At 54.1% G+C, this 18857-nt stretch overlaps 2 protein-coding genes across 8 annotated transcripts in view; one reads left to right on the top strand and one right to left on the bottom strand.

The window, feature by feature from the left end:
- Positions 1–5182: 5182 nt before the first annotated feature.
- Positions 5183–12432, top strand: Myl2 (myosin light chain 2). Its single transcript, XM_046445992.2, has 7 exons — positions 5183–5250; positions 6469–6558; positions 8851–8926; positions 9814–9918; positions 10522–10600; positions 10683–10731; positions 12151–12432. The coding sequence occupies exons 1-7, from the start codon at positions 5248–5250 to the stop codon at positions 12247–12249; spliced, it is 501 nt and encodes a 166-aa protein (XP_046301948.1). The 5' UTR covers positions 5183–5247; the 3' UTR covers positions 12250–12432.
- A 1271-nt stretch (positions 12433–13703) lies between these two features.
- Ccdc63 (coiled-coil domain containing 63) overlaps positions 13704–18857 on the bottom strand; it is a 40802-nt gene continuing 35648 nt past the window's right edge. For 5 of the 7 annotated variants that reach the window (XM_046446260.2, XM_046446259.2, XM_058579872.1 and 2 more), the window contains 3 exons: positions 18064–18256; positions 15202–15402; positions 13707–14168 (listed from right to left, as the gene is read on the bottom strand). In XM_046446260.2, coding sequence (XP_046302216.1) covers positions 14041–14168; positions 15202–15402; positions 18064–18256 — 522 coding nt within the window. In that variant the 3' untranslated portion in view covers positions 13707–14040. Of the gene's footprint in view, positions 14169–15201; positions 15403–18063; positions 18257–18857 lie in introns of all 7 variants that reach the window. The other 2 variants (XM_058579874.1, XM_058579875.1) reach the window with 1 other exon arrangement.

Raw genomic sequence — 18857 nt, 5'->3', positions numbered from 1 at the left:
AATAAGCAGGCTCAGCCCCGAGCGCGGCGGTGCCTGACCCAAGTGCTTCCGGCTAGAGGGGCGAGGATGGTTTCTTTGGGGACCTGTTTGGTGAGTTCACTGTGCAGTGGCTGTGTGGTCACTGTGGGGACAGGCCTGCTTTCCTCAGACTTTGGCAGTCACCCCAAGGACCGGCTCAAGCTGTAATATCCCTTGTAGGACTCAGTTCATGTCCCCTGGAACTCAGCTAGCCCTGAGCCCCTGTCCCTAGGAGCTCTGCAGCAGGGGCCTGCAGCAGGGAGAAGGCTGGGAAGGCCATGACCACACGCAATAACCGCCATATGCCTCCCATCACATAGCATGGACACAGTGCCTGGCATTGTGCAGCACTGACACTCCCTGCGTGAGTGACCACGGGGACCGTGCTGTGAACGGTGCCGGGCAGAGTAAGTGGGTCTGCTGTGACATCGGTCTTCCAAGGCTAGGGGTGCTGCGACTGAGGAATCTGAGGTTTAAGGTAGGTAAGGCATTTGTCCAGGTCCCTGCCACCAAGGAAGTGAAAGAGCTGACCTAGAACTCAGCTGTCAATCACCATGCCATTCTAGCAGATCAGGGTCAAGTGTAAGATTTTAACTTTCAGGCCAAGGAGGAGAGACTTCCTCCTGGGGCAGTGGGGAGCCATGGAGGGTTCTGGAGTCATCGTCAGTGGGGGCATCAGAGTGGGGCATGCAGGAAGGACTAGGGGTGGAAAGGTGGGAGAGGGCAGACCCCAAACTGGGAGCTCCCACCCTGGGGGACAATAGATTTGCAAGACATTGTAGGGGCCTCCAGTGAGGCAGAATTGAGATGCCAGAGGACTTTGGTTTGGGAATGGGAACCTAAGAGAGGGGCAAAGTCATTGTAATAAAAGAACTTGGGAAAAGAGAGAGAAGATGAATTAGTATCTGAACATGTTATTTCCTCTACCCGCAGCCCCTTGGCGAGGGTCCCAGCCAGTGCCCTGAAGTAAGAGCGGACGTTCACTGAACATGGCCATGCCCAGAGGATTCTAGAACTTCAGAGGTATTAATCAGCTCACTCTGGTTCTTTGAGGCAAGGCCCACTGGATGTCCGCTTTGCAAATGAGGAAGCCGTAGTGCGGAGGCCAAAGTTGCCCACCCACTCTGCACCTGGGCCGCCCGGTGCCCATCAACCCTGCCTAGCCCATCTCTGCTGGTCGTGCCCGTCTGGCTGGCAGGAGAGGCTGCCCTCCCCACTGGTGGCTCTCCCTGACAGCCAGGGGCCCTGACATGAGGAGATAGGCTATCATTTGGTGACAGAGTCGTCACACAGCAGCTTTGGGCTGGCAGAGCCTGGTATGCCTTTGTTCTTTGGGAGACGGCTGACTTCACCACCATCCTTAAAGGGACACGGGCCTCACGGCACGTTGTCTCCAGAGGCTACCGAGTCCCTGTGCCTGGCTATCTCAAAAGCAGTGTGGTCCTAGGGTAACCCTCCTCTCTTTAGCTCTGCTGGGTGCTCGACAGTCAGTCACATGGAGAAGGGTCCCTTTTCCCTGAGAGTGTGGAATGTAATGACGACATTCTGGGAACTAACGTGGCAAAAGTACCTGCAAAGGGCATGAATTAAAATATGCCCCCAGCACGGCCTTAAAACCTTCAGAGGCCCCAGGGCTCAAAAGGGGGGGCTCCCACCGACCAGCACTGAAGGAAAGACAGAAGGGGCACTGAATGGTCCAACCAGCACAGGGACATCTGTGTTCCCCATGGTGACTACTTTGACTCTTTTAATTAAAAAAAAAAAAAAAAAGTCAGGCAAAAAAGCCAGGCTCAGTGGTACACACCTGTAATTCTAGCAGCTCGGGAGGCTGAGGCAAGAGGATCCCAAGTTCAAAGCCAGCCTCAGCAATAGTGAGGCACTAAGCAACTCGGTGAGACCCTATTTCTAAATAAAATACAAAATAGGGCTGGGGATGTGGCTCAGTGGTTGAGTGTCCCTGATTCAATCCCAAATACCAAAAAACAAACAAACAAAAAAAAAAACTCTATTGCTCTTGGCACCTTTTCAGTTGTTGCTTGAGTGCATATCAAGTGAGCTAGCTTCACAGCCCTCCCTTGGCCCTGTGGCTGCCACCAGGGAGGGGAGCAAGGAACTGCCAGGAAGGTGGCCAAAGCCCATCCAGGGGTGGAAAGACCCAGGGGCAGGAGGTATGTGTGCATTTGTGCTCAGGTGTGTGATGTGACACTGTTGGAGTGAGATGGTGTCTGTGTACGTGGTGTGACACCATCAGTGTGAAAAGAAGTCTACTTGTGTACACAGATATGTGTGTGTGTGTGTGTGTGTGTGTAAGAGAGAGAGAAAGAGAGAGAGGGGTCTGGAAGGCCAAGTCCAATGCGCTATCCTGGATTAGATCCTGGAACAGAAAAAGGACAAGAGGGGAGGCCGATGTCAGGCCCAGGGTAACGGAGAATTCTGTGGCTTCTCTGTAAATTCAGACATCAAAACTTCATTCACAGCTGGCCGGGACTCAGCTGGCATGGCTTATTCAATAACAAAGCCCTGAGCTACAGGAAAGGAGAATCAAAAGTAATCGCTCCTCCTGTCCCCATGCTAGCAGGGGACCAGGACTTCCAGCCTGCGGTAGGAACCCTCAGTTCTCCCTGTCCCGGCCTCTTGAGTTTTCCCCTGGGCTGTGTTCTCCCTGCCCTCAGGTCTGTCCCATGCTCTCCTGACCCTGGGGTACGTAGATGCTGCCAGGACTGACCCTGGCCTGGGTTTTCTGACTTTCTCCAGCGTGCAGCTCGGGGGCCTTTCCATCCACCACCACACCCTCTGTGAAGAGCGTGTCCCCGAGTTCCTGCTCATCTTAGGCTTCTGCGTCTGGGGTGTTCGTCGTTGGCATCTCGTCATGATTTTCCTCAACTTTCAACAGATACAAACCCGCCCTCTAACTCACCCACTTAATTTTTGGTGTAGAAAGCAGAACTTGAAGTTCCAAGATGTTTTCATTGGCTGGTTGGTTTTGATTTTCTTTTTTTCCATTTTACTTTCTGGAGTTATCCAACTCTTGGGCTTTTAAAGATAATGACATTAACATGCTGCTGCCTTCTCTCACAATGTGAGGCCACTCTGTGCCTCTCCCCTGACTTAGCCCACTCTGTGTTGCTCTAACACGACGCCCAAATGGAGTAATTTATAAAGAGACGCGTGCCTTACACTGCTGGAGGCATCTCCTAGTCTCTTCCTTTAAATTTGCCAATGAATAATTTCTGCAAATTATCACTCAGTAAAAGTGACCTTTCGAGGTTGTGGCTCAGTGAGTGGCAGAGCGCTCCCCTAGCATGTGCGAGGCCCCAGACTCGATCCTCAGGACCACATAAAAATAAATAAAATAAAGGTATTGTGTCCAACTACACCTAAAAAATAAACATTATAAAATGACCTTTTTTTGGGGGGTGGGGCTTGGGGTTGGTTCTTGTTTTTGTTGGAGCGCGTGCATGTGCATGCACATCAGTGCCTTTCAATACACTAAAGCTTTGTCATCGTAGTTGACATTGCTCACTGTTGACCTGTTTCCCATTCCTCTTAGCACTGATGCCCAGGTCCTAAGCCCTGAGAATGTGACCCTCCATGGCAAAGGGGCTTGCAGATGTGATGGATGAGGCCAGGACCTGAAGGTGGGGGTCATCCTGGATTACCCAGGTGGGCCCGACGCAGTCACAGGAGTCCTTAGGAGAGGGAGGGAAGAGGGCCAGCTGTAGAGAGGTTGGCTTCCGAGACTGGAATGATGCAGACCATGAGCCCAGGAATGTGGGCGTTTCTGGGAGCTGGAGAAGACAAGGGAAGGACTCCCCACGGGAACCACAGTGGGGGCGCCGCCTGCAGGCCCTTTTCTATTTGTGACCCTCAGTGCCGCAAGATAACAGATACGTGCTGTATGAAGCCACCACGTCTGGCGACATTTTCACTGCAGCAATCGGTCACAATACACTTGGTTTGTTTTCTGATTGTTCTAGAAGTTCCTGTTCTGGTGGCTCAGGCCAGGGTTCTCTCTGGCTTCTGAGAGCCTCGGTGTTTTTTGGGGGGGCTCAGCTGGACTCCGGAATGGTTGCAGGAAACTTGTTGGCTCTCAGAGTCCCACAGGCAGCCAGCAGTCAGGGGTCCAGCCCTGAGGGCCTGTGGTCAAGAGGGGAGGTGCTCAGGCCACACCAGCCCGGAGGGCAGGGATGCCCCCCGCTGCCCACTTTGCTCCTTCCTCCCCCCTGTGGACCCCAAGCCCAGCAGACATGTGGCCCGGTGCCCTTGTCAGGCTGCAGTGTTCCCAGAATCCCCTGAGGCAACCCCACTTCTCCTAGCTGCAGCCTCGAAGGGGCCATTGTGGTCTTCATGTTCCAGTCGGACACAGAGGCCGAGAGGTCCAGCGCCCTGTCAAGGACCCCGCACCTCCCACTCTCCAGCCAGAGCTCTGCTCTAAGCACCTCTCCACAGGCCCCGTAAGGTAAAATGCCTCCTGAGATAGCCCCGCTGGACAGATGCCCTCAGGGACACACCCAGACACCTGCCCGCCTCAGTGGGCCCAAGCCCATCCTCACCCATGTCCAGGGCTCCCCACCTCTCCATCCCTGTGGCTGCAACAACCATTTTTCTTGGCCATTTATAGCTCCTGTGTTTTCACCCAGAGCTTTAACAAAAATCCATGAGCTGGGGAGACATCCATTCTGGTGCTGGCAGAGAAAAGCTCCTCTGGGTGTGTGTGTGTGTGTGTGTGTGTGTGTGTGAGTACAGATGGGAAGGAGGGGAGGGACAGAGCATTGCAGATGACTGTCAGGAAGGTGTGCCAGGTAGAGGAGACCCCACAAGCAAAGCCCCTGAGGTGGGACCAGGGCTAACCATGACACAGAGAGAGACTTCCTCTCTCTGCCTTTTTCTCTCCCCAAATTGACAAGCACAAGTGTCGCCTGCCCAAGCACCATGGAAAGCATGCAGCATCTCTCCCATGATCCAGCCGCTGTCTCTTTAACCTTGAATGCATTTTTGGGTCTCACGTGTCACCCACCCCGTGGCAGTGGCCGCCAGTGAGCTGCCCTGACTTCAGAAGAACGGCATGGGGTGGGGGGGCCTTAGGTGGCGTCCGCTCACCTATCACTGCCAAAAGTGGTCATGGGGTTATTTTTAAACACAGGGAGGAAGTATTTATTGTTCCCAGGCTGGGAAGAGCTGGGCAGTGCGTGGGATTCTACTCGGGAAGTAGCCCTGTGTCCGTCCACCATGGTGAGTACCTCAGATTTCCAGGGGATGATGCTGGGGGCAGGGAGGGCAGGAAGGGGATGCCACTAGCTTCAAGCTGAGGACCAAAGCAGAGAGGGGGAGAGATAGCTCCCACAGACTGTAGCCCCCCATGGAAAGAGCACTGTGCGCCCTGCACGCTCAGAGGAACCCCAGTCAGTGCCCTGAGTGGCCATAGCTGACAGCAGCTCCCAGGAACTCACAGAAACAAAATAAAAGAGTTGGCTTTTTTTATGTCTCGTCTGCTGACCTCTCGAGGAATCAATATCTCCCGGGGCTTGCAAAATGGGATCGAGCGCTCTTAAGGATCAAATTGTAATTCTTTTCTCTGGTTCAGGCAGCTGGGGAAAAGAATCTTTTCGTTTTCACCTTTTGAACTTGCAAACTTAAATCCTTCCCTCCCGTACTGTTGGGCAAGGGTTCCCCTCCCAGAAGAGGCAGCCCCCAACTCAGGGCATGGTGGGTCAGTGGTTAGGGGCACAGACTCTCGAGTCAGACTGTCCAAGTTCAACTCAAGGTCTGCCTTTTTTGTGGCTGTGCCGTCTTGAGCAAGTGACCTAACTTCTCTGAACCTTAGTTGCCTCCCCTGTGAAACAGGGATGGTAATAATAGCATCTACTTGACAGAGCAGTTGGGAGAATTAAATGAACTGATGCATGTGTCGTGTTTAAGCAGTTGCTGTTATTTAAAGTCAGAGAGAAGTGGGATTGTGGGGGGGTTGTTAATTCCTTCTTCTCCACACCGTTGACATGGTACAAGGATGGGACATTTAGGAAGGCGATTTCACTGCCATTTGGATCAAGGGAAAGTTGTGGGGCGGGGAGCAGATGGGTTGTAACGCCCTAGAAGGGCGTCATTTCATCTCGGCACTCCTGATGGCTTGGTGAGCCTGACTTTTTCCTTCCCTCCAGTCGATTCTTCTCATGTGCTGTCCTGAGGATGGGTGCCACCTGGCTGATCTGCAGGTGTGGCCTCTGACCCCGACCAAGCTGGCTCCCAGCTTGCAGAGGAGGGGCCACAAGAGCCACGGTCTCTTGCAATAGGCCAGAAACTACTTCCAGGCCTCTCCCCGTCCAGCAGCACCACGAGATGAGTGGGGCCCCTTGTCACGGCAGCCACTGAGCAGGCCCAGCCCTCACCCAGGGTGGCCTGGTTTTCTAATTCCCAGCCTCTGCCTCCTCTAATCGATGCTCTTCTCCCCAGTCGCCTAAGAAAGCCAAGAAGAGGGCAGAGGGGGCCAACTCCAACGTGTTCTCCATGTTTGAACAGACGCAGATCCAGGAGTTTAAGGAGGTGGGTGAGCTGGCCAGGCAAGGCCCTGGGTGGAAATCTCAGCCAGAGACAGGCCCTCCTGCCTTCCCTGCTCCCAGCAGGGACCTTTCTGTCCTCTGAACATCCAGGTTCAGTGGGAATGTGTGTGGGAACCTTTTAAGGAGGTCATCTTTAAAAACTTCTGCTGATCATCCAGCTAAAACGTATTCCTGGTTGAAAAACTTTTTTTAGAAAAGCACCTTCAATTCTACCCCTTGGAAATAATCAGTCCCTGTGTCAGGACATAGCCTGGGAGTCATCTTTGTGACGTGTGTATCTACTGATCAAAGTTGCACCCCCATAAGTGCCTACATTTTTTTTTCCTTTGAGCACTTCAGTGTCAGCATTTTCCTATATCTAGTTAAATGACTTCTTGGTGCATTTGTTTGGAATGTTTTATTATCATAAAGATCACCTCATTGCTCCTATCTCTGATGATTTCCTGGGGGTGAATTCCCAGCAGCAGAACCCCCAGGGTGCAAGGAACTTAAAGAAAGAGAGAGGGGGAGGCGGGAGGGGAGGGGGAGGAGGGGCAGGAGGGGGGAGGAGGGAGGAGGAGGAGGAGCAGGAGGGAGAGAGAGGAGGGAGGGGGAGGAGGGAGAGGGAGGAGGGAGGGGGAGGAGGGAGGGGGAGGAGGGGGAGAGAAAGCGAGCAGAGCTGCTGAGGCAAACCCCAGTCCAGAATCCTATACTACGAATCCCTGTCCCCACAGCCCCAAGAAGAAACTGCCTTTCCCCCACATTTCCATCAATATTGGGTAATTAGATAGCAATAGTCAACTTTTTTTCCAACCTGAGAGGGAAAAGCAGCATGTTCTGAGCTTTAAAACCTACAGTCTTTGCAAAATGTGTCCTTTTTAGTTATGTGCACCACCAGGGTGCACCCTGACATTATCACAAAAGCAGGGAACCCAGCCCAGCCGCTTCAACTCTGTCCAGCACCACCCCACACACCCCTCTTAATCCGTTTAGTTTCTTTTCTTTTTTAATCAGCTTCCCATGTGCCACACCCTCGATGCACATACCCAGCTTCAGTTGGATCCTCCCTCCTCAGTCCCTTTGTCTCCTCCACTGACTTTCCCTCTGTTTTGATGAAATTCCCTCTCTGTTTCTTTTTATATACCCCCACCCCCACCCACCCCCCATTCTATGTACAGTCTGATGACGGAGCACCAGCTCCGTTGGACGTGTGGTCCCACCGTGGGGACTACTAAGCAAACCTCAGGACAGTCGGGCAGGACGCAGCCACTGCCCACGGGCTGAGAAGGACAGACTGCATTAATGTCCAGCAGCAGTGAGGGCTCGCACTGGGCCAACCACACGCCCACTTGGCCCTGGGGAGGGAACATGCTGAGAGACCAGGTTGGGGCTCGCAGACAGGAGCATTCAGATTTGCTGGCAGGCCGGTCCCATGGGCCACCAGGAAAAGAGGGATACAGTGCCACCATCCAGGGGCAAGGCCACCCCCAGCTCCGTCTCCCCACCCTGGGCTGAGGTCAGCTGCTGGGGGGGGGGGGGCGGGCACAGCAGGTGCAAATACTTCCAGAAACCAGCTGTAGCAAAGCACTCAAAAAGTGTACCCTGAAGCCCCATTTGTGACATGCCTGAGCGATTACAGAGCTCTGGGCATCTCCCTGGGGTCAGCTGGGGAGGTGACCGGCCTACCCTGCTTTACAGATGGCCCAGGCATGGGAGTGGGGAGACCACATGAGACTCCAGGATTTCACCTAAAAAAAAAAACAGGAGTTTCATGGAGGTGTAATTCACATATCAGGATGTTGGCCTCTTCAGGTGAAGGGTGCCATTCGTGTTTTTTTGTTTTTTTTAAGAGAGAGAATTTTTTAATATTTATTTTTTAGTTTTCGGTGGACACAACAACTTTATTTTATTTTTAAATATCTTTTTTTTAAGAGAGAGAGAATTTTTATTTATTTATTTTTTTTTAGTTTTTGGCGGACACAACATCTTTGTTTGTATGTGGTGCTGAGAATCGAACCCGGGCAGCATGCATGCCAGGCCAGCGTGCTACTGCTTGAGCCACATCCCCAGCCCTCATTCGTGGTTTTTATTAAGGTCAGGAGGTTTCCACTGTCACTGCTCTCCAATGGCAGGACACTCCCATCACCCTCAAAAGAACCTCAGTCCTGTGAGCAGCCCTTCCCACCTGCCCCCTGTGGCTGTGCCTGGGCTGAGTGCAGAAGATCCCAGAAGCCTGGGTGCCCCAACCCTCAGCCCAGCCTCCTGGACTGACCAGCCGGTCCCTTCCCTTCCACAGGCCTTCACCATCATGGACCAGAACAGGGACGGCTTCATTGACAAGAACGATCTGAGGGACACTTTTGCCGCCCTTGGTATGTCACCTGCCAGCCACTGGCAGGTCCCTTGTCCCATAGCCCCCGGGTGGGAGGGGAGACCCTCAGAAAAAGCCAACAGCTTGTCCTTTCCCAAAGAAAGACGGCGCCACAACTGACCTTCAGACAACTTCAGAGGAGGGGACAGACGCTTTCCCATACCTTTCAGTTTTCTTAGGAGCAGCTCCGGCGCGGCCAGCTCTCACTAGAAAGCAGACATTCTGCAAAACATACGGGAGAGGACGACGGTCCCCCGAAAGGCCACATTCCGCATTAACCTTTCAGTTTCTCTCTTGGAGTCTTTCTAGGCATATCTGTTGTTTTTTTCAAATAACTGGGATCGTTCTATTCTGGACTCAGCTTTATTTAACATCTCGAGGGTGTGATCGGGAGAGCACGGAGCTTCTTTCAAAATATACGTGTCCAATCTGCCACCCCCACCCACCGCCACCGATCCCTATCCTCAGAACTCAGGGTCACCGCGAATAGCTACCCTAGCTTTTTATATCTAAAACAGAGAGGGTCGCCAGGGGCAGCTTGTTCTTATTTGCATAGGGGGTTATAAAGGCATCAGCAGGACCAAGAGCAGGTGTGTCAGAATCTCCGCGACCCACTGAGATCCTGTCTCAAAAAAATAAGGACAGAAAGGGCTGGGGATGCGGCTCAGGGGTAAAGTGCCCCTGGGTTCAGTCCCCAGAACCAGCCCGTCCCCCCACGGGCTGTGGGGCTGCGCCTGGCTGTCCGGCCCGTGGGGAGCATCTCCCCAGGGAACTCTGGCCCCGTCCTCCCCATTTCTGACTGTTTCTGGAGGAGATTCCTTGAGGCACAATGACAAATGTCAGCCGCTGTCCCTCTGCCAGCACTGAGGCCCCGTGTCCCCACTGCAGGGCGTGTGAACGTGAAGAACGAGGAAATCGATGAAATGATCAAGGAGGCCCCGGGGCCCATTAACTTCACCGTGTTCCTGACAATGTTTGGGGAGAAACTCAAGGGTAGGCCTGTGCGCATGCTCCTGTGTGTGTGTGTGTGTGTGTGTGTGCACGCATGCATGTGCTCATGTGTGTGCCTCTTAGCATGTCTTCGGCTCTGGGTGTCAATTTAAGCACTAGATGGACAGGGCTGGGAGAAAGTGGGCAGCTCCCAAGGACGCACCAGGGAACTGGAGGGAAAACAGGATAGAAATGTCAGCTGTCGTCCCTCCAAGGCTCATGCTAAGCACTTGGGTGCCTTACCTCATTGAGCAGCACCTAGGATGTAGGTTTCACTCTTTTCCCCCATCTGTGGGTGGGGAACCTAGGCTCAGAGACAGAAAGTCACTTGCCTGAGGCCACACAGCTAGCAGGGTTCAGAGTCAAGACCCACATCTTTCTGAAACCTAGATCAAACTTGACCTGCAGTTAGTTCAGACACACCTGGCCTCTCAGCCCTCTTTCAAAACCCCAGGCTCAGTGCCCAGAGGAAGGAAGGGTCTCCTCCTAGCTAGGCATGCAGGCTTGCTCTGGCCCCTCCATCTCGGAAGGGTCTTGGGCCCTGCGTCCTGGGTGCCACGGTCCCCAGCCACCTGCAGCACCTGTGGGCCATGTTCTCCATTTCAGGGGCGGACCCCGAGGAGACCATCCTCAACGCATTCAAGGTGTTCGACCCGGAAGGCAAAGGGGTGCTGAAGGCCGACTAGTGAGTGGCTTCCCCAGGGGGCGGGTGGCACCTGCTCTCCTTGCCCCCACCTGGCACCTACACCTCTGTCCTCTCTCTGCAGCGTGCGGGAGATGCTGACCACACAGGCAGAGAGGTTCTCCAAGGAGGAGGTAGGGTCCTTCAGACACTCCCTCCCACCCAGCGCCTGGTCCTCCCAGGGGCTCTGTCTCCACTGAATCACCCGTCCCAGAGAGCGAGAGGGAGGGAGCCCTGGCCGCATTCATTCTCTCAGTCACTCTGTGAGGATCAGGATCATTGTCATTTTACAGATGAGGAAACTGAGGCCTGGGGAAGTAAGTCACTTGTCTAAAATGACAATGTTAATGGTGAATGCCAGAGCGGGTACCCACACCCAGGCCTGTCTGACTCCAGGTCCTGCCTTCCCCACATGCACTGAGACACCGTGAGAGCGCCCATTTACTGTGCCCTGAAGGGCCATCATGGACTGTCGGGCAACCTGAGCACTGATCAACACCCCCCCACACCGCACCTTCCTTCCTACAGGCATCCTAGATCAGGCTGTTGTTGCACACATTTCCCAGCAGGTGGCAGTAGTGAGTCCAGAAGAAGGGACTCTAGCTAATTTGCCAAAAGGTCCTCAAGGAGCAACTGTCATGTGAACATTAATAAGGAGCCTTAAGGAGTCCATTTAAAGTAGCCATCTTGAGGCCTCTGGGGCCCGTGTCCATCCAGTTCCCCATTTTGCTCAAAATTCTATTTACATTTTACCTACAAAACTCAAGCGATGAAAAGAGCGTCCTTCACCTCCCATCGGATGGGAGACCTGGGACAAGCTCCTTAACCTTTGTGCCTCGGTTTCTTCATCCGTAAGGTGGAAACAAGAGTGGAACGAACCTCGAGGTATTCTGTGAGGCTCAAACAGGCAGAAAGGAAAGCTCGGCTCTGGGACTGGGCGGCACCAGCATCAGCTGTATCAAGCGAACCAGTGACGCTTGCTAAGTGGGAAATCTAGTGTTTAGGACAGATCTAGAGTCCTAGTTTCCTTCGAAGACTCCGGCTTCTCGCCCGCGCGGCCACCCTCAGCTGGCCCACTGCGCACCCCCACTTAGCCACAGACCCCGCCAGGTGTAGGCTCCCTCATGTGACCCACCTGACCCCTGAAGGGTCGCTGATCCCTCTGCTCCCCGTGGGGGCTGGGTGTCCAGGAACGTCCCAGCAGCTCGTCCACTTGGGGGGCTGGGGTCAGCACCTGAGGAGGGCGGAAGGTGTGAGCTGAGATTCAGGGTCAGAGAGGGTCTCTACCTGGGACCTCCCTGCTGTGGGTCCGGCTTGGGCACAAGGCTGAGCCTTCACCCCCACACCAGGCCCCGGTGAGCTGCCCTAGAGCTGGCATGGCCTCGGGAGAGGGGACTCTGCACAGCGGCAGCTGGACCCCAAGCCCCAGCCTCGGGGGAGGCCAGGATGGCCACCCCACACCCCTGCAACCAGGGGCCTCTGCATCCGGGCCACGAGCCCCTCACCTAGCTCCAGCCCCTCTGTCTTGTTCAGCATCTTGCTGGTGTTTGCAGATCGACCAGATGTTCACGGCCTTCCCCCCTGACGTGACGGGCAACCTGGACTACAAGAACCTGGTGCACATCATCACCCACGGGGAGGAGAAGGACTGAAGCGGGCCAGCCACCTGGGCTTCCGGTCTCCTTCCCAGTCAGCCTCTACCCTGCCTGGCCTCCACCCTGCCCCGCCTCTGTCTCCATCTGGATACTTACAGATGACCACGTGGCCACACAGCCTGCAGCTGGAAATCCATCCCGAGGCCAAGTTCAAATAAACAGGAGCTTGTGTGCTGGTCATGACGTTCCTCAGACAGAAGCGCCTTGGGAAAGGAGGGCCTTTTGCTGATCTGCACAAAGGCGGCATATGAGCTAGTGCTGACCCTTTTGTCCTTATCTTGAATCTTAGTGACTCTTTATTTGAGATAGACCTTTGCATTCACTTAGGACTGTCCCAATCAAGGGCCTATTAACTGGATACCACAGCCCTTGCTTCCCAACAGCTCAAGTGTTCATAGAGCCCGGCTTCATGACACCCTTCCTTTGGGAACGCCATGGGGATCGTCTCCCAGAGGCTGCGATGGGCCCCGTGAGAGTGAAGAGGGCTAAGAACATAGCTCACCAGGCAAAAATCGTGCCTGTTAACCATAAGAGGGCCATTTCAGGTCAGATAAAGTACAAGTTGTACTTCTCTCCTAGCAAATTGGGGGAGGGGGGCTGATCTCTGCTCCTGTCTGGAGCCCAGGCCTGGGCTTGAGTTGACTCATATTGAAGCACTCAGGTCTATTATGGCTGCAAGAATCCAAACTTAAGAAACAACTGGGTTCACAAAACCAGTAAGTCCAAGGACTTCAGGCACAGCTGCCTCCAGGAACTCAAACAATGCACCCAACCCTGTGGCGGCCTCCCCACAGCTCTTTCTTGTAGGTTGCTCTGCTCTCAGTGATGGCAAAATGGCTCTCAGCAGCTCCCAGCTCTTCTACCCACTCGGCAAACTTCTGTCTTCCCAGCCTCACACAAGTATTGAATAGGTCCTTCCTGGGGTCTCTCTGGGGTACCTGATCCAACCCTGAGCTAACTGCTGGGGATTGGCCAGTGCAGTGCTCTGATTGGCAGGCCTGGGTCACCTGATCAGCCCTCTGCCCTCGTGGCCTGAGGATGGGGGGACAACTCCCCCAAGGACCACAGAGGAGAAGGGAAGGGGGTTCCCAGGGAGGGAATCCCCAAGAATCGGGACAAGGCCGGGGTGAATGGTGACAAAGCAGCAAAGATCCCCGCTTGTGAGACAGTGGAGCTGGGGACACGTGCAGGGAACAAAGGGTCCCAGAGGCTGGAGGAGCCAGGTGGGACTGTCCCTGCAGCTCCTGATGTCACCCTGGATGCTGGGAGCTGGGGCCACCTACAAAGCCATCCAGTGCTGGGGGTGGGGCAGGACCCAGGGCATTCAGGGCCTGTGTCAGCCCACACCCTGCCACAGTGTGTCCCCCATGACCTCCCAGTCCTTCCAGAGAACCTGTGCTGGGCCCCTGCAGGGACAGGCAGCCCCCGTGGCTCAGCTCACCCAGGAAGGCAGAGGGTGGCTCAGGCAGGACAACCGGGATGGGGCTGTGAAGTGACAGCTGACCGGGGAGAGGGACAGAGAGGTGTGCACGCGGGCGCACAGCCCCTGACATGGGCATGGAGCCCCGGATTGGAGACTCATGGGCGACACACAGGCCGGCCCCCTGCTGCGCCTCTGGCCACCTGCTCGAAGGTCCACGGTAGCACTGACCCCTGGTCCCTCTCCTGCGGCGGCCCTGGGACCGGGCCTTCTCACCCCCACCTGCCTGGGCCCAGTGCCCGCTCCCTCAGCAGCCGAGAAGGAGAAGGCACCGAGGCATCGAGGCACTGAGGTTAGGAACAAAACCTTTATTCTTTCGGTTGGTCGCGCCGGCCTCGGGCTTCGCTTGGTGAGGCTGTGGGCCCGCCAACTTCCTTCTGGGCATAATTGTCCAGCACCAGCTGCCGCAGGCTGCCGTGATCCAGGGGCTGCTCCACTGCAGAGGGGGAACACTTATGAGCAGGTGGCTCTGCCCTGCTCACGGGCACCTGAGGCAAGGAGACCCGAGCCTGGCTGGGTACCTCTACAACACTGGGGGGTGGGGCGTGAGAATCCTCAGGGCTGGGAAGGGAACCACTGGCAGAGGTTGCTTCCAGGGATGTCCAGACAATCACTGTTTCTCCTCCCGGATAAGAATGTCAAGGGTGTTTGGTTAATATCAAAGAGACAAGGCTGTGATGTGCAGTTGTTCAGGATATGCACTGCACAAAGAGGCCAGGGGTGAGTGGAGGGGCTGAAAGTCAACTCCTATTTGATTGCCAGGTCATGTCTATTCAGAAGGGCACCTTTCCCAAATTAACCTGCCCACAAGTGGCACCCCTTCTAATCCACACCCATGGTGCAGCCACACTCCCTTGGACAGAAGAAAAGACCTCATCTGTGAGTCCCTGACAGTACACTGAGGCAGAGGGATGGAAAGACCAGCCTCAGCAACTCAGCCGGCCCCTGTCTCAAAATGTAAAGGGCTGGAAGAGGAGCTCAGTGGTAGAGCGCCCCTGGGTCCAAACCCCCCTCCCCCCCCCCGCCCACAACAAACAGACAGAATTGTTAAAATTAGATGCAAAGCACTCCACAACCCACCACCAGAGACACTCCACACTCCCGAGGTGGCCCGCCGGCTTATGTACCCACTTGACTTTGATGACCTAGAGGCCTCCCTCCTCCCCACTCCTCCCTCCTCCTCCCTCCTTCTCCCTCCTCCTCCCACCTCCTCCTCCCTCTCCCCGCTATTATATGTAATTGTCCAGCACCACCCCACCATCCAGGGGAAGTGCCTTCTCTGACCTCAGTGTTACCAAACTGCCCTCCAAAGGCTAGTGGGGCCGATGGGAGGCCCTGCCTAGGGAAAAGGCCCGGCTCTGCTGTCCCCAGAAACCATGTAGAAGGGCTACAGGCAGATGACCCCCAGCAGGAGAGACAGTCCCCAGGGCACTGGCCAGGACGCCCCACCCAGAGGGGCAGGCACTCACTGTCCTCTATCTTGTCGCTGAAGGGGTCAGTCCTCAGCAAGGGCGGGGTGACCTTGAGGGGTTCTGGGAGCTTCACGAGGGCAGAGCCGCCCCAGAAAGGGTTGAGGAAGGGCGGGGGCGGCTCGGTGTCCATGTCCATTTCCTGCATTCGCATGTAGGCCTCCAGCAGCAACAGGTCGTTGGTCTTCTTCTCGATGAGGGCTGCGAGAGAGCGGGGGGGGGGGGGGGGGGGGGGGGGTGGCTGTGGGGACCTGCCTGCGAGAGCCCCCCAGGACCCGCTTTCTCTGGGTCACACCCTGTGGTCCCCCTTGAGAAGCAAAAACAGAACCTCTGACTCATGAAGCAAGATGGACACACAGCCTGGACACCTGGGGTGCAGATCTCGCCAGGAGGGACACTAGAAAAAGAACATCCTGAAGGCTCCTCAGGGGGCCATAGTGAAAGAAGGATTGAGACGTGGGTTAGACGGAGAATTGGGAACTGGGAAGGGGGAAGAGCCCAGCCTTAAACTCTTTTCCCCAATCTGCACTCTGTGCTGGTCGCTGGGTCCTTGCTCATGCAGTTCCTTCTGCCTGGGATGCTGTTTCCTACAGCCCTCCCTGAGCAACGGCCTGGCGTTTGAAGAGTTCTGGGGAGCAGTCCCTCCTTCCGTGTGCATGGAGGAACCAGCCAGGGGAGGGTGGATTCCAGGGACCTCGCCATCTGGGGGAAGTGCCTTCTCTAATCTCAGTAACTCCTGGATTTGGATCATTTAAAAAACAACAACAACAAAATGCACACACCCCAAACTGATTCTATCTAAAAATCAGACCAGAAATATTCGCAGCTGAACTGTGCTACCGGCTCTTGGGAACCTCATAGCCTCGGATAGAAAAAGCTTTCTCTACTCACAAATGGGGAATGTCAAATCACAGCACTCCCAGGAGCAGGGGTGACAGGGTAGCTTCACATGGGGCAGTGCAGGGAGGTCTCATGGGAGAAAAGGACACACACTGAGGTCTGAGAATGAGGAGGAACTGGGCACATGGACCAGTGTTCCAGAAACAGCCTGGGCAAAGGCCCTGAGGCAGGAACTGAGATGTGGTGGTGAGGTGGCCAGCATCTTGGAACTTGGATCTCAAGGATCCCACCACCAGGACCTGGTCAGGGTGGCCCACCCTGGACGGTTGATCATGTGGTTTCTGAACGGATGTTTCTCTCTGTGCTGCTTTCACCTTGAACCCTTTCACTGAGATCAACTGTAGCTACAAGTACCACTATGTGCTATGCCTGTAAATCCTTGTAACCCACCACTAACCAGATTCTATGAAGAATCTCAGGGTCAACTCTAAGAGCAATGAAGCCATTCACTCCAAGTGGACTCCATCGGGGTAGGTGTGCCCTCCCTCTGCACCCTGAGCTCAGGGCCCTGCCTAGAAACGCAGGCAACAGTCACCAGGCATTTGCTACACTAGGCACCGTTCTGTACACTTTAGTTCCTCCTTTTCAATTGGTGTGCCTTTTATTTCTTTTTCTTGCCTTATTGCATCGTCTAGGACCTCATTATGACATTGAATAAGAATAGAGAGCAAAAGCTTTGCTTTGCTCCTTATCTTAGAAGAAAGGTATTCAGCTTTTTACCATTAAGTATGAGGTTAGCTGTGGGTTTTTTGGTTTGTTTGTTTGTGGATGCCTTTATCAAGTTAAGAAGGCTCTCTTCTAACAGTTCTAACTGGTTGGGAGTGTTTATCATAAAGGGATCCTGAATTTTAGTAAATGCTTTTTTGTATCTATTGCAATGACCCTGAAGTTTTTCCTCAAAGAACTATTCATTTATTTATTCCTCCCAATAGTTTTATGAAGTAATTCTAGGGTTTAACCCTGCTTTTCCCCCCCAATATTTAAGAACAGAAAGCACAGAGATGTTCAAAAACTTGCCTAGAAGAATACAGATAACAATAAATGTTGGTGAGGATGTTGGGGAAAGGCACACTCATACTGCTGGTGGGACTGCAAATTGGCGCAACCATTCTGGAAAGCAGTATGGAGATTCCTCAGAAAACTTGGAATGGAACCACCATTTGACCCAGTTATCCCACTCCTCAGCATATACCCAAAGGACTTAAAATCAGCATACTACAGTGATGCGGCCACGTCAATATTTACAGCAGCACAATTAACAATAGCTAAGCTATGGAGCCAACCTAGGTGCCCTTCAACAGATGAATGGATTAAAAAATGTAGCATACATCCACAATGGAATATTACTCAGCATAAAGAAGAATGAAATTGTAGCATTTGTGGGTAAATGGACAAAACTGGAGACAATCATGCTAAGTGAAATAAACCAATCCCAAAAAACCAAAGGCCGAATTTTCTCTCCGATATTCAGATGCTAATCTACAATAAGTGGGTGGGGAGAATAAAAGTTCATTGGATTAGACAAAGGGGAATGAATGGAAGAGAGTGGGGATGGGAATAGGAAAGACAGAGGGATGAATCGGACGTGACTTTCCCATGCTCCTAGAGGAACACACAACCAGGGAGACTCCACACATGTACAACCACAGAATGGGAAGTTATAACGGTATGTATGCTATGTCCAAAGACATTCTACTGTCCTGTTTGACTGGGAAGACCATATTTAAAAAAAGAAAAAGGAAAAGAGCCCTAAAAAACAAACAAAACAAAAAATTAAAACCACCTTGTCGGGGACCACGCAGCTAGTCAGGGCGTAACCGGGATTTGAACCCACGCAGCCTGGCTCTGGTGCCCGGGCTTCACCCCCAGGCTCACCACCTCTGCAGGAATGAGTTCTCAAGCCTGGTCAAGGAAAGCACTGGAAAAGCTTGCTAAGCGTTGGACGGCCCCAGGGCGACTCACAGAAATACTGGGACAGGTTGGAGTCGGTGACTTTCCCCGTCTCCCCCAACTGCACCAGTATCTTGGAGGCGTCGCAGTTGATCTTCTTGAACAGATTCTCCACCAAGGTCTTGAGATGCTCCAGGGTCTTTCTGAGCTCGCGGTTTTTGTCCTCGTACATGTTGGCCTCCTCCGTGGTCTTCCTCAGCTTCTCCTGGGGGTGGACACCAGTTCCCCGGAGTCAGCCCGCTGGACGGGACTCTCCAGGGGAGGGGGCCGGGGACTCTCGGGGATCTGGATCTCCAGTCACTGGCTTCACCCCTCAGAGGGGGGCAGGACCAGTTAAATGGCCCCAGTTGTGCATTTAGAAGAGAGGCACCACACTGTGCGGGGCCCACTGCCTCATTCCCCTTAAGGTGAGTCCTCACCTGGGCTTTCTGAAAAGGAAGGAGCGCGGCGCAGGACACAGCTCTGTGTGTCACCTGATCGCATGGAATCAGGCCTCACCAGCCAGTGTCCAAAGGTGTTCTCTGTTTTCCTTTTCTGTTCCTCCCATCCTAGGAGCTGCAGGTGCTGGCTGCCATCCCATAAACAGTTCTCACCATCCATGGTCTAGAACATCTGCACCAGCCCAGTGGTTTCCAAAGCGGGGTCCCCAGACAGGCAGGGTCAGGTCACCGGGGAACTTGGGCGTGGTACAAGCTCTGGGGCCCACCCAGACCTGCGGGATAGGGCTGGGGCAGGCATCTGAGTCTCCAGGTGACACTGGTGCACAGAGAAGTTTGAGACTCTCTGGGAGCCCACTGTATCTCAGC

This window comes from Marmota monax, unplaced genomic scaffold (genome assembly GCF_021218885.2).
Source record: "Marmota monax isolate L192 unplaced genomic scaffold, Marmota_monax_Labrador192_F-V1.1 WCK01_AAM20220418_F8-fsc00092, whole genome shotgun sequence".
NCBI lineage: Eukaryota > Metazoa > Chordata > Mammalia > Rodentia > Sciuridae > Marmota > Marmota monax.
The sequence above is the reverse complement of the archived record's forward strand: the minus strand, read 5'-3'. Positions and strand labels throughout refer to the sequence as shown.

What these genes read in the sequence shown, in the direction of transcription:
- Myl2 (XM_046445992.2), top strand. An exon ending in GGACACTTTTGCCGCCCTTG is followed by an intron (nt 8,927 to 9,813) that starts GTATGTCACCTG and finishes TCCCCACTGCAG; the next exon opens with GGCGTGTGAACGTGAAGAAC. An exon ending in GGGGTGCTGAAGGCCGACTA is followed by an intron (nt 10,601 to 10,682) that starts GTGAGTGGCTTC and finishes CTCTCTCTGCAG; the next exon opens with CGTGCGGGAGATGCTGACCA.